Below are 15,505 nucleotides of genomic sequence, written 5' to 3'. Positions count from 1 at the left end.
TGGGCTCTACAACATGCCCAATGGACCGCTCAAGATTGAAATCACGTTATCTTTACCGATGAGTATCGCATATGCCTCCAACCAGGCAATCTTCGGAGACGTGTTTGGAGGCAATTCGGTCAGGCTGAACGCCTTAGACACATTGTCCAGAGAGTGCAGCAAAGTGGAGGTTCCCTGCTGTTTTGGGGTGGCATTATGTGGGGCCGACGTACGCCGCTGGTGGTCATGGAAGCTACCGTAACAGGTGTACGATACGTGAATGGCATCATCCGACTGATATTGCAACTATATCGGCAGCATATTGGTGAGGCATTAGTCTTCATGGACGACGATTCGCACCCCCATAGTGCACATCTTGTGAATGAATTCCTTCAGGATAACGACATCGCTTGACTAGAGTGAGCAGCATGCTCTACAGACATGAACTTTGTCGAAAATGCCTGGGGTAGATTGAAAAGGGCTGTTTGTGGAGGACGTGACACACCAACCACTCTGAGGGATCTACGCCGAATCGCCGTTGAGGAGTGGGACAATCTGTACCAAAAGGCCTCGATGAACTTGTAGATAGTATGCCACGACGAATACAGGCATGCATCAATGCCAGATGAAGTGCTACTGGGTATTAGAGACACTTGTGCCTACCGCGACCTGGACCACCGCCTCACAAGGTCTCGCTGTATGGTGGTACAACGTGCAATGTGTGGTTTTCACGAGCAGTAAAAAGGGGGGAAATAACGTTTATGTTAATCTCTATTCCAATTTTCCGTACAGGTTCCAGAACTCTTGGAACCGAGGTGACGCAGAACTTTTGTTGATGGGTGTAACTGCAACGCCATTTAGCAGCCCAGCACGGCCTTCCCGACCCCTATTGTTAAGTGATTATTGACCCTTGTTGTATACCCGATATACCATGTTAGTATGTAAACGACTTCTTGAGTCACCTTGTATAAGGAAGAAGATAATCAACTGAATTACTAAATAAAATGAGCTTTCAACGTTCAAAATGCAGTTGATAACTACGTTTGACAGTCGAAGATGTGCAAGAAAATGAAGTACGCGCATTGAAAATGGTGAAAACCTGAAGCGGATTTTCACAGAAATAAATTTATAGAATAAGTGGCTGGTCACCAAAATAAATTGCTCGACTTTACAGATTAAATCCTTTTTATATCTGTTACGTTACTTTTGGAACTTTATGTTATAGCATTTTGGCGAGAGCATATTTTGAAATGAAGTGTTTCCGGTTTAAGCATCACAGTACAGTGAGGTTTTTTAAGTCTCTACCAGTATTTCCCATTAGACAGTTTATTTCCTTCCAAGTCGCACACTATCTGTTGTTTCCAAATACGACAAATGTTGAGCAATACTCACTACGTGCACATGGAATCGTGAAATCAAGAAATAAGAACTAGCTTCTTTTTCAGCACGCCACGAAGCGATGCCAGAAGAATGACAATTTACTCCGAATATTCAGTGTACAATCGAAAGGGCACCCATAAAACTCTGTGAAACTTCTTTTATCAAGCGTTTTAAGCTGTTTCCTGATTTCTGAGTCCACTTATTTCTACATCTGTGATTTTTATTTGTAAGTGAAGTTCGATCACAAATGTGCTGTTTTCTTCCTCGGAGAAACTGTTTAGTATTTTAGTCCACATTTCACCTTCTTCACTTTAGGTACCGTCAAGGTCAACAAGTATTTCGACTGACTGACGTCGAAGTCAGCCGAGATGGTGCCTCGCATTATCAAATTAAAAACAGTGGAACGAATCAGCTGATGCTATGAAGAAACGAAATGATTCATTGAAACAGACAAAGATTTAAATTGGAGAAGTTAGTTAAGAATTTGAACATTGCTGTTCTGAGTCCAATATCTGTGGAACAATTTAGTGAACAGCAGGCAGTGACATCATAAACGAAGACTATTTATTTTAAGTAACATACAATTTATTGGAGATTAACAATCATTACACTTGGCACTGGTTCCCAACAGTTTATACGAAAACAAACTGTCATATAATTCTATACAATTCGGTAGTACTGCTCACTAAAAACAAAGTAGTGTACTGTACAACATAGGAATTAAAGACTGAATTGGAGCAAGGATTTAAATGAAGCTTTGCAGAAAGCGATAATGGGAGAAAGAGCAGCAACTATATAAGAAGTGTGGCACGTAGCCCTCCTACTCTGCACACACCACAAGTGCAGCCATGCACACAGATCTCACTAGCCGATCATGTATCAGTAGTGGTATCCCCCATTTCCAGCTCCAGCTCCAGCCCCAGCGCGCCCCCTGCCGTAGCCGTATCCGGCGGCGGAGTAGGCAGTGAGTCCGGTGTCCTGGTACTCTACGGTGGGCCTGTAGCCGCCCTCGTCCGCCTGGTAGGAGACGATCTGCTTGCGGCCGTCGGGCAGCAGCACTCGGTACTGGCCCTGGGCGCTCTCCCCCTGCCTGGACTCCTCTTGTCCAAAGTCGCTCAGCGTCTCGCCGTCCTGCACCGTGTAGCTGAACTCGTAGTTGGCCGGCTCCTGCGGAAATAGTTGGACGCTATCAGAGCCTGTGAGACAAGAGTACTGATTCTTCACACACGTTGGTACTATGTAACACAAACTAACTATTCCTCTCTTAGTTTTGTCTTTGACCTGTATCGGCAGAGGGTCACCATGAATATCAATGTATTTGTCGGATACCCTTTTTCCCTCCACCCCTTTACCCCCAGGACTGAATATGTGCACCCTGACGGTCTGCGTGTGATGTTATTCATGTCTGTGAAAGTGAGCAAAATTTTTCCAGATATTTGCGAAATGTGTAACTGAAGCCAGACTTAGGTACCAGTTCAATGTCTACCTATCGGTATGTGGGAAACCACCTCAAAACCACATCCAGGTTGGCAAGCACACCGACCCTCGTCGTTAAACCGCCGGATGGATTCGATCTGGGGCTGGCGATCCTCCCCATCACGGAAGGGGCACTTTAACACGCACAACTATCCGGGTAGATCATCGGTCATGCACTTAGGAACCAAAAACTGACATGAAATTAATTTTGGCTTCAGATTTCCCACGAAACAGGCAATCTTCTGTGTTTGGGTGGATTTTATGCTTTAACTATAGATACAGGCATATCATAGGGGCAATCATATCGGATGAACGTCTGTCTAGAGGCACAACTAACATTTGTTTACTGAAGATGGGCAGCAGCAGCCTTTTCACTAGTCATAGAGGCAACAGTGCTGATGAGTGATCGATCTGCACTTGCATCTCTAACGAACACAGCCTTCCTATGGTGATACTGCAGACATCCAAAGTCAAGCGGATCTGTATTTTCCGAGGACTCGCTGCATCAGATCCGTCTTCAGACTGAAGACCTCAAAAAACAACAATGCCTTGAGGACAATGAATGTACTTGTTGGTTTTAATGTTAACTCAGCAGTGGTAGTTACGGTTAAGCACTTTAGATTTAGTACCCCTGTGCACTCAAGGAGGAATCACATTTCTACGTCTGATATTGAAGAGTAGAGTCAGTATGATCGCTGAACATTTGCCTTATTTATATTTAAGTTTGATGTTGCTGTTATTGTGGTCTTCAGTTCAGGGACAGGTTTCATGCAGCTCTCCATGCTACTCTTTCCTGTGCAAGCCTCTTCATCTCCAAGTACCTAATGCAACCTACATCCTTCTGAATCTGCTTAGTGTATTCATCTCTCTGTCTCCCTCTACGATTTTTACCCCTCGCGCTGCCCTCTAATACTAAAATGGTGATCCCTTGATGCCTACCGACCGACCGCTTCTTATAGTCAAGTTGTACCACAAATTAAGCTTCTCCCCAATTCTATTCACTACCTCTTCATTAGTTACGTGATCTACCCATATAATATTCATCATTCTTCTGTAGCATCTCATTTCGAAAGCTTCTATTCCCTTCTTGTCTACACTATTTATCGTCCATGTTTCACTTCCATACATGGCTACACTCCGTAGAAATACTTTCAGGAAAGACATCCTGACAATTAAATCTATACTCGATGTTAACGAACTTCTCTTCTTCAGAAACTCTCTCCTTCCCATTGTCAGTCTACATTTTATATCCTCTCTGAGATTAGTATATATACAAAAAGATCCCAACAATATTTACTATGATTAAAAACACTGAATTAACATCTACGGTTTCAAATAATATTCAACTCATTGAAATTATTCACCCAACACATTCGGAGAGGAACACCATCGGAGCGGGTACTAAGTGTGTTGTGTTGGTAGGTAGCCTGTCGTGAGAACGTCCTAGTTATTGGCACCTTGATGCGTGGGATGGGCGCGTATAATCTGCGCCTACGTTTGTAATATGGCAATATGATCCATAGTGCCTTGGGATTCCAGTATATTACGTGCAAATGACAAGAGGTTTAATTCATAACAACAAATCAGACTTAGAGATCTGTTTTAAGAGAGCGATAAAGATGTAGAACTCCAACTTCGTCCAAAGGTGAGGTTCCTGGAGACCATGATTCTGAACTCACAACAACTGAGCTGCTCTTATGTTCACTTGTATCATTCAAAATTAACAATTAAATACTCGCAGTAACCACTCGTATTAAGACACGTATTATGGTTTCTGTTTGTCTGTTCATCCATTAGGTACCATGTCCACTTCAAGTGTATTACAGAGCACATTCGTTGACTAAATGAGTCGTCCTATTCTGGGGAGTAGGCCAGAATCCTCACATCCCGGAGTAAGTAACTTCCTAGATGATCATCCAGGTCGTCAGCGCCCGTACGAATTCCCAATTTTTACATAGCCCAATCGAGCCACTGTCACTAATTATGATGTTGATAACATGCGGACAACACAAACACCCAGTCCCCCCGGTAGAGGGGGGATTGAACCCGGGATTTAACCCGGGACCTCATAACCAAAAGGCAGCAACTCTAGCCACTAGACCACGAGCTGTGTATAGCTTATTGTGTGCAGCACTGGTCAAGTATGTGTCTGTGAAAGTGTCAGACTGCGTCAGATGTCTACCAGCAGTGAGTATTACCTCTTACACTAAAAACCAAAAGCTTAAGTGACCTTCAAGATAACATGCCTCACTCTAGGACTCGTGTGAAAAATTTATTGTAGGTCTGTCCTCATAAAGGGGTGCGTCCTAAGAGTCGTCAGGTATATTTCCTCTGATGTTTCGCCTGATATTTGTAATTTCGTTTTTGTACTGTGCAGCCGGACCCAGCCCAGGTAGATAATGCTTATCACGACTTTCATGCGACGTCCATTGTAGACGGTTGTGTGGATTGTGTCCCGTTACAGGTTACAGCTAGTGAAACACGAAGAATGACCAGCGTGTAAATGCATGTTTCACACACATATCAGTATCTCTTCGTGACAAATTAGGGCAGTAACGCCAAAGCCTGGTTACAATAAGTTTACTTCACTTGGATGTTTATTTCATTTCTTAGATTGCACATCAAGAACAGGTCTTAACAGAGATCAAGCAAACATTTATCAGTGGTTCGTAAGTTCTTCCCCTCACCTGAAAGGTTGGAGGATTCTTAATTTCTTCCTAACTGAAACTAGTTTTTCCACATCTTCACCGGAATCTTCTGTCTCTGTTTCTTTTGCTCAACGCTGGATGAAGTGCTCAGTATGATGACCTACCTTAAGTGACGCAATACTGTTTCTACAAGGAATTGTGATATTTTCAACAGTCTTATGATAATTCTTCATTTCGTTCAAAATGTTTTCAGCATTCTGTTTCAGCAAACAGACTCGTGATTTTCTAGTCTCTTTTCTACCATCATTCACGAACATGTATATGAACTGTAGACACCATTGATCTAGATGAAGCTCTGGAGGAAACTTTTCTGGTAACTCTGAAGATATGAATGTGTACTTGATATCTTCTGTGTCCACCTTCGTAACTGAGCGACCAGAGTGGATGATTGCCAAGCAAAGGACTAAGGTTCTGTTCCCAGTACTGCCAGTAGCTTTTTCCTTGGTGGAAGGACTACAATAGGTCCACTCAACTTCGTGATGCCAATCGAGGAACTACTTGAATGACAAGTAGCGACTCCAATGTCTGCAGAGTCTACGACGACCGGAAGAGCCGTGTGATGGCCCCATGCTCCTATATACCACAACCAAATGACGCCATTGGCTGGGGATGACATGGCGGTCGGTCGGTCCCGATCGACCCGACCTTGGCCAGAATGGGGAATCAGAATTTCTTCTGTACTTACGTCATCCCACGACTCCACTTTTTAAAAGGGTTGGTTTAATCTGTCAAACATCCCATTTCGTACGATACCTTACCCAGAAGTAGTCGATCACCTGCGGCATCGCAACAAATCCCCCTGTAGACGATATCCACGAACCTGTACTTTTAAAGATTCCACACATATTGTTGATAAAAAGTTGTTACGTACTGCAAGAGGGTCCTCCTGCATGCCAGTACGCCCATAGCTGTAGCCAGGGACACCATACTCGGTTGACAGACCACCGGCGCGGCCGAGACCGGAGAATCTGCGTCCCAGTGAACCCGAGCTCAGCCTCCTGCTGGAAGCTGCCGCACCCAGACTCGAGGAGACGCGGGCCGCCGGGCGCTGGATAGAGCCGCCGAGGAAGGCGGCTCCAGTGGCTGGAGCGCCGTACTGGGTGCTGGGAGCTGCCGGCGACGGGGCACCGTACTGCGCGCTCGGTGGCAGGTACGAGCGGTCAGCAGGAGGCTCGGCTGCGACCGCAGCCACCAAAGTCAGCAACAGCACGCTCACCTGTTCGAAAAATGGAGCATTCGTTGGTTCCATCACTCCCAAAGACATGAACGGGATCAAGATTTTAGTAACGAGCACGTATCCAGCGCCATAGGATGCACAATTTAACTGGATATTTCTAAATTTCCAGAAGGCTTTTAACATGTTTTCTCAAAATGGGGTTCTAATCATAAAAAAATGGCTCTGAGCACTATGGGACTTAACTTCTGAGGTCATCAGTCCCCTAGAACTTAGAACTACTTCAACCTAACTAACCTAAGGACACCACAATCATCCATGCCCGATGCAGGATTCGAACCTGCGACCGTAGCGGTGGCGCAGTTCCAGACTGTAGAGCTTAGAACCGCTCGGCCACCTCGGCCGGCGTTCTAATCACATTGCATACCTATGGAATACTGTCAGTTGTGCTAATGCGTTCTTGTCTTTTTGTCAGTTCGTTTAAACGATAGGAAGTCATCGAGTGAAATATAAGTGAAGTATGAGGTTCCCCAAGGAAGTGTCATCGTTCCTCTGCTGTTCTTAATCTCTATAAGCGATTTAGGAGAGGATATGAACAGATGATGCTATCGCTTACCATCTAGTAAAGTAGTAAGAAGATAATTACGAAATACAAAACGAATGGCGAAAAGTGGTAATTGACTGTGAACAATAAAAAGTGTGAGGTACTCCCCATGAGTACTAAAGATAAACCACACAGATTTAAATGTTGTCATTTCAACTAAATATGTAGAGATTACAAATACGAACAACTAAACTTAGATCTATCACAAGGAAAATGTTGCGGAAAAGGCCGCGTTTCACTGGCAACGAATAAACTTTAGAGACTGCCTACGCTACATCTGTCCGTCCTCTTCTACGGTATCTCTGGGCGGTACTGGATCCTTAGCAGACAGGACTGATGGAGGACACTGAAAAATTTCGAGGAAAGGCAGCTCGTTTTGTATTACCATGGATTAGAGGAGAAGGTGTCACGAATGTTATGAGCAATTTGGGTGGCAATACTTAAAACAGAGACGATTATCGTTACTGCGAATCTACTCACGACATTTTAATCACCAACTTTCCAATCGGAATGCGGAAATATTTTGTTGACTCTCGCCTATTTGGGGGAAACGACCATCGTGATAATCTAACAGAAATCAGAGCTCCCACAGAAAGATTTTAAGTTTTCATTTTCCATACCAACCATTCGAGAGTGGAATGGACGAGAAATGGTGTAAAAGTGGTTCTATGACTACTCTGCGAAGTACTTACGTGTCAATTACGGAGTAGTCATGTAGATTTTGATGTAACCCTACCGCTCATTTTTAGGCCATAATTATGATATCCACTCGTGTTAGAACTCTACCATATACCAACACTTTCTAAAACGGTATTGTTACGTTCAGTGCGAAAATACTATGCAATATTTTTGTAGAACACCCTCATCGGTAATTAGTCACGACACCAAGTTCAAATGGTTCAAATGGCTCTGAGCACTATGGGACTTAACATCTGAGGTCATCAGTCCCCTAGAACTACTTAAACCTAACTAACCTGAGGACATCTCAACATCCATCCCCCAGGGCAAGATTCGAAACCGCGACCGTAGTGCTTGGAATCGCTCGGCCACAACGGTCGGCACGACACCAAGTATCAATCCTCATACCTAACAGTCCAACATCACCACAACATGCAAGATACTCGATCCTCATATTTAAATTAATTTGTGCTCCCGTGTATCACAAGTTATTGCTCATAGTCCTCCTGTGTTGCACTCGGTTACGAAATAACCAGCTGTGATTGTACGAAGAACCTGCAGGACCAACCAGGAGACAAGAGGAAGCATTTTTCCTTGCAGTTACACTCCCACGACTGTAGTAGTGGTGGCCGAGACAAGTCAGGCATACAGCATTGTTTCATCGGTCGATAGCAATGAAAACAGCTATGGACACGCCAATGTTGGACCTCATCAAATCTATGACTCAACTGAAGGCGGAATTAACCAGATTTCCACAAACCGAACGTTACTGAGAAATACTTTTCCAGTGGACAGTTTTAGCAAATGTGTGTTTCTTTTTGTTTGATGGAAGTGGTTATTAAGCAAACGCAACGAAAGTTGCTAATGGATAACCTGTTTGGCGAGACAAAACATTCGTGTTGGCAATCATACAACGCCTGTCCCTCTTGCGAGTCGTAAGGCGCATTTTCTCTCATCTTTCGGCATATATTTGCAGTTTCTTCTTTGTGTTGTGTACCTGGAGTCATCCCAACCAAATACTGTTCGTCATGCTTTTCATGCGACGCCAAATGTCGACGGAAAGCATCGCTTTGTTTCCCATTACAAGGAAAATGATTTTCAAAGCAGAAGTTTAGATAGCCATGCAACAGTGGGGTCCAAAATTAATCTAGAATGATTTTCGTTCTAGCGATATGCGTCAACAGGGACAGCAAAACATGAAGAGTGTCCAGTACTCCAGCAGAAACGAGCATCGTTGCTGCATGGCCGTAGCAGTCAGCATGGGCTGCTGACGTGCTGGTCATTCTTCGTGTTTTTCTGTCCCTGTTAATACACATTGATAGAACGAACGAACGTTACCCTTGCAGAAGAAAAATGAATGTTGTTTATGCACTACAGGGTACAACATCATTCTCTACGCCTATGTTGGTCGAGTGGTTCCAGAAGTATTGCATCCTGACCTACCTAATCTTATCCCTTATATTTCTGCCTCTGATGTCATATAAAGGTGTTGTTTATTCCTCACACTGAAGAGCGGGTTTCCATTACAGGTGACCTCATTCGAAGGAGGGCACGCTTTAAAGACCGCCGCTCAGTGGTGCCTCTGAGTATCGTGTCTTATCATCTGTTTTACGAGTGGCTGGTTTCTTCGAAATTTATGAACTTACTACAGCCCTTCAGATGTTATCGTGGCGTGAACTATGTGCCCGAAAATATTAATAACAATTACACTTCGACGCCTCTGAGAAAAGCTTTTACTGAAAATGAATTTTTAGTAAAAGTTAATTTAAAACCTGTTTGACTATTGTGTAGACTATCCTTATTATTCTCATTTTCAGTAAAAGTTAATTTAAAACCTGTTTGACTATTGTGTAGACTATCCTTATTATTCTGGAGTATTTAGTGCAATTCAGTGGGGGTGCTCTACATAGAAACTAACAGTTATCACTTCGCTCTTACCGTTTTGATAACCCAGTATGTGCCACTAAACCGCAGGTCCAACATTTACAACTGGGTGAGGTGCCAGTACAAGCTCACCTTAAGCAGTTTCCTTCTGTAAAGAAACTAATACTGCCTATAAAAATAGATAGGCAGTTCTGATAGGAAAAACTCTGAGAAAAGTTAAATGAAGATTTAATCCTTTGTGATACGTTGCTTTACATTCAGGACGAGAATGAAACAAGGAAGACATTTAGCGTCAATCACTTCAGGTATCAAACTAATGAAGCTTTTCAAACAGAAATTAAATTAGTCGTTTTCTTTCATTAAATCTACCTTTAGCTTGAGAAACTAAATAACTCAAATTAACCAATGAAAATTCCAGTGTGACTTCTTACACTTGTGCTTAACCACTTTCTTATTAAAACTACCACTCAAAATTTTGTGCCGAGAAAGATATCTTTTTTGTAGAAAACTGTATGTTAAAATGAGTTAGGAAAATGAACATGCGGTACTTGTGAAAAATTGTGACGCAAGTTACTATAAATTATTACTGTATTGTTTCCAAAAAAACAGTCACAATTCTTTCTCTAACATGGCCTCCTCTCCTGTAGCAGTTCTGGATATAAAATTCAGAGTCGATAGCTTGTCTCTAAGATGCAGTACAGTTACGAATGGTGTGCAGAAGTGCTTCCACAAGATCTTCAAGTCTCGCATTACATAAACAAACAAAGCGCACCATTCTTTTATCTCTTCGAACAATTCCTGATGTAATGGTTGTGCAACCCTTGCATTACAGACGTCTTCCAGGAAATATTTGGCGTCCGAGGCTACAGCCTGTATGAGACTACTACGAAAGGCACTAAATCGTCGCCTTTCTCCATAAATTGCATCATATTTCTACATAAGCCTCAACTACACGCAGACTGCACTTTCACATGAATTATACTCACACTCAGTCCGTTATGTATTGCGTCCGACGCCGTCTGGCTATTGCACACATCAGACCACGAACAGGAGTCCAGATACGGGAAAGCAAGGTAGAAGGCACAACTTTTAGCGGCTGTGTACGCTGTGGTCAACCTAAAAATCCCCTCGCCTAAAAGAAAAGGCGTCCAGATACGAAAAGCAAGAGAAAAGGGTGGCGATTCGCCTAGTTCAGTGGTTGAAGACGGCATCCTTTACTTTACAATGAGTTACTCAATTCACAGGAGGAGAATAGGTATTTACAATATAAAACAATTTTGTGTGGAACGACATTATACGTCAGTTGGCCACTGAGTAATACGCATCTGCACAACAATCATACGTCATCGGTTTCTCAAAACCAAAATATCAATATTATCAATTTTAAATTGTTATCATTACAAACAACAAATTGCTGAAAAGTGAATGTAACGCCTTTTCGTTTTAATCTGTGTTCGCACGAGCTCGTGACTCTTTAGAAGTGGGGCTCCAGAATGAAGGATGTGTAAGAATGAGTGGTAACTACATTAAATATCATCTTCTAGCATCTACTGACTCATGACTACTTAAGGATAAAATGGGCCACATCTAAAAACTGTTTGCTTATCTACTAGTACTTATAAGAGTCCTCTTTCTAGTTTCAACCAATATCATCTCCTGCAAGCATAAAGGGTCCTTAGATCTGATGATAATTGTATCTGACCAAAGTTGGTATTAATAAGGTACTACGTTATTCAAAACGCGAGGAGACCTTTTTTACAGTAGAAAGCGGTAATTATTTCGTATGACTCAATGATTCTGAGGATTCCTCACACAGATGAGAGGTGAACTCTAGATTAAAAGCAGAGTGAAAAAATCTGTGGTCGGACCGGAATTCGACGCAGCGACCTTTCGATTAGTAGTCGCCCACTTCACCACTAGACCGCCAGACCCGACACGGGTAACCTGTACTGAATGTGTCAGTTTCATCATAAGCGCAGACGGAGAGAAACACTTCCGAAGCTGCAGATGCTATCAGAAAAATCAACAGATTGAGACAAAATGCAATCTTTCCCAATAGCGGACGCAGTATCCCCAGTTAACTACGCTAAGGACTTTCTCGGCAGGCATAATCAGATCCCTTTCGCCTCGGTGAAAACACCGCCAGACCGGTCATAAAATTAACTGCTATTGTTTTCTGTACGCATCCCTTGTACTCAGTCTCACAAACGAAGAAATAGCACGTAGATTACTGTTTTCCAATCCGACGGAAGTATTGTGTGCGGGATGTCAATTACCGAAGACGAACTGCGTGACTAGAGCCGCCCACACCCTTTCACTATCAACGTAAACGTAAAGTTATTTTGACGGCTATCATCAAGTCTCTTTCTATCTCTCCACCGTACTCCATAACTAGGAAGGCGTATCTCGGCAGTCTTTCTGTCTAGTCAGTTAAGCCCTAACAAACCCATATACTGAGCTTCGCCGGATGCCTCGCTTTAAAACACAATGAAGTACCGGGCTGCGTTCCCAGAGGGGAGGGGTCCATCTACGAGCTACATCTACATCTGTACTACACAGACCACCTTACAGTGTGTGGTGGAGGGTACCTCTGCCATTCGCGGATGATGCCTGGGAAGAATGACTTTCGATAAACATACATATGGGCTTCAATTTTATCTAGTTTTCTCGTCATTTCGTTTCACTAGAAAAGTTAGCAGTACAATGCCTAGCTCTTCTTTTACCATATACTCTCGTATCTTCAACAGAAAACCTCTCCGTGGTACACTACACCGCCTTCTTAGCGACTGACTCCGGAGTCCGTTGAGTACCTCCTTATAACCCTCTCGCTAACTAAACGATCCCATGACGAAATCTGCCGCTCTTCGTTCGATCTTCACTATCTGTTCTGTAAGCTCTACTTGCTAAAGTGCTAAAGACCCCAGACTCATGAACAATGCTGAAGCATCAATGGAACAAATGTTTTGTAGGACAGTTCTTTCACGGATGAATTACACATCCTTAAGATTTTTCTAATAAATCTCAAGCTGGAATCTCATTTCCAACAATTAGTTTTATCAAATTATCCAATAAACTGCAGAGAACCGTCGAGGTTGTAGCATAATTTCCATTATTGCTTGATGACTAGTTTCGAGCCTAAACTCACTATCAAATTATCCGACGACGTAAACAATAACGTAGCTACATTGCAACTGGCACATGACTGTTCATTCTAGTTAAAAACATCTCGTAATGTAGTGCAGGACTGAACTCCTTTCATCTTAGGTTTATAGAGTTCAGCCCTACACTGTTTTACGAGATGTGTTTAGCTAGAGTGAACACTCATGCGGCTGCCGTAATGTAGATTATTGCATAGCTTACTGTATAATTTGATAAAGAGCTTAGCTCGAAACTAATCATCAAGTACTAAAGAAAGCTAATATTGCTACTTCGACAGTTCTCTGTGATTTATTACATAATTTGGTAAACTACACAGCTGCTCACGTCACGCCTTCCAGAATGCTGGAAATTAGTAAATTAGTTTTATGTGGTCTTTCCTCTTTAGGTCGCTCCGTATGATTACTATTAGGTGTCTTACGGTTGTTAGTGCTTCGAGAGATTTTTCTTCAATAACGTATTGGATCAGTATTGGATCCCTCCACGAAACATTTATTTGAATTCAGGGTCAACTGCGATTCTTTGTACCAATCCTCGATACTCCACATTTCTACTTGGTTTTGCTACATTCTTCTAGCGTAACAGCCTTCTTGTAGAAATGAGTGTCATCTGAAAAAATGTCTTGTGGAGATTCGAACGTTATCCATTAACTGATTTATATATACTGTGAACAGGAATGGTCCTACAGCACCGTTTTGGGGTACTCCCGACACTATTTTCTCATCAGACGTTTTTTTCCCTTTAACAATAACGTATCGAGGTCTCTTAGCAGGTCCTGAATCCAGTTACCAATCGCGTTTGATAATCTCTAAGCTCATATTTTGCTCAGTAAACGACAGAATGTCTTCTGGAAGTCAGTTAACACGGTATCAACATGGGAACCTTTCTCTAAGGTGCTATGGATTTCTTGGACATACAGAACGAGCTACACTTATGTTTCGTAGCATCTATATTTATGCAATAGGTATTGTTTTTTATAAAGGAGATTTTCAGTCATTAGAACCATCATGATGCCTCAGCACAGGACGTGTTCCATGATTACACAACAGGCGACGTCGATTTTCGCTTATAATCATACGCATAATGTCCGAGATCTTTCTTGAAAACGTGTATAACCTGTATCTTACCAGTCGCTAGGTACCCTTCGTTGCTCCAGGGAGCCACAGTAAACTAGTGCTAAAAGGGAAGCACGTTCTTTCACATAATATCTGCTGGTTCTCACAGGTAACTAGTCTGGTATACGTGCTCTTTCACTATTGAGAGATTTTGATTGATTTTCTGTTCTAGGATCACTCATCTTTGTATCTGCCATTTCAGCGATAGTGTGCCATTCTTGGAACTTATTTCGATCTCCCGAGGCGATACAATTTCGGAATACTGATTTCAGTACTTCGTTCTCCTCTCTGTCACACGTTGTTTTGGTGCCGTCATGGTGACTGAGCGACTGAACAGAAGAGGTGGATCCGCTTACTGGCTTTACGACCGCGCTTCTTAGGATTTTCAGCGAGATCGGTTGGCAAAATTTTGGTTTCCCGTTCATTATACGCTTCTCGCAATGCTCTTCTTGCGCTCATTTTGGCTTCGTTCAGTATTTGGTTATGCAACTAGACTTTGAATCGAAGATGAAACACGTTTTACTTTCGTGGTCACATTGTAACTCGGCTATTCTACTACGATGGATCTTTACCATGCCTTGCAGGAGGTGTCCTTACCTTCATTTCGTAGAACGTTGTCAGACGCGGGGAGGAGTGTGCTAGTGGAGAGTCGGGCGACCACTACTTATAGGTCGCGAGAGGGAGGCGCGGCCGTGGGCGGGTCGCGCGTAATACGAGCAGCGCGTGATCTACTTAGGCTGCACAGGCACACACACACATACACACACACACACACACATACAGGCTCCTTTACGCCTTGCGTCACACGATGGCCAGTCAGCGCTTGATGGAACCCCTCCTCCTCCGAGTCTTCGCCTGTCACCGAAGGCTGCCGGAACATTATGGCCGACATCTGCTCGCAACAGCCACTTTACCGTGTCCCCTTAGAGGTAAATTACGCTTTACGGGCCGTCTGAAATCCGAGGCTCTGAGAAGTCTCATGGTTCCTTTACAATAGCCCAGATACAACAGCCTTTACCTTCGTGGCTTATTGGTTCAAAGCTTCCCATTATATTCGCCCACAAATATTAAACAGCATCTACTTAAACGTTGTAACGTCCAGTAATAGCGAACTCTGCATGTGCATTATAGGTGCAGCAACGGATGAGCATTTGAAACCCCGTGCAAGATATTAATTAAATTTTTTTCTGTCTGTAGTTAATGTGGCCAACACAACTGTTAAATCGTTGACAACTTGTTTATAATTATAAAATATTGGCTCAATTCTGTCTTAGCGAAAAAGGTTTTTATGAACGTATATTTATGTAAAAAACTTCGTCTTTCTTCTGCCGATATTTATCGTCTCACACAC

At 42.9% G+C, this 15,505-nt stretch overlaps 1 protein-coding gene across 1 annotated transcript; it reads right to left on the bottom strand.

Annotated features, from left to right (window-relative positions):
* Window positions 1–1,943: 1,943 nt before the first annotated feature.
* Window positions 1,944–14,806, bottom strand: LOC126485174 (pro-resilin-like). The gene is made up of 3 exons (XM_050108855.1): window positions 14,752–14,806; window positions 6,415–6,759; window positions 1,944–2,526 (listed from the first exon to the last, which is right to left on the bottom strand). The coding sequence occupies exons 1-3, from the start codon at window positions 14,755–14,757 to the stop codon at window positions 2,239–2,241; spliced, it is 639 nt and encodes a 212-aa protein (XP_049964812.1). The 5' UTR covers window positions 14,758–14,806; the 3' UTR covers window positions 1,944–2,238.
* Between the last annotated feature and the right edge of the window lie 699 nt (window positions 14,807–15,505).

This window comes from Schistocerca serialis, chromosome 6, assembly GCF_023864345.2.
Source record: "Schistocerca serialis cubense isolate TAMUIC-IGC-003099 chromosome 6, iqSchSeri2.2, whole genome shotgun sequence".
Lineage (NCBI taxonomy): Eukaryota > Metazoa > Arthropoda > Insecta > Orthoptera > Acrididae > Schistocerca > Schistocerca serialis.
This window is presented reverse-complemented; position numbering and strand designations above follow the sequence as displayed.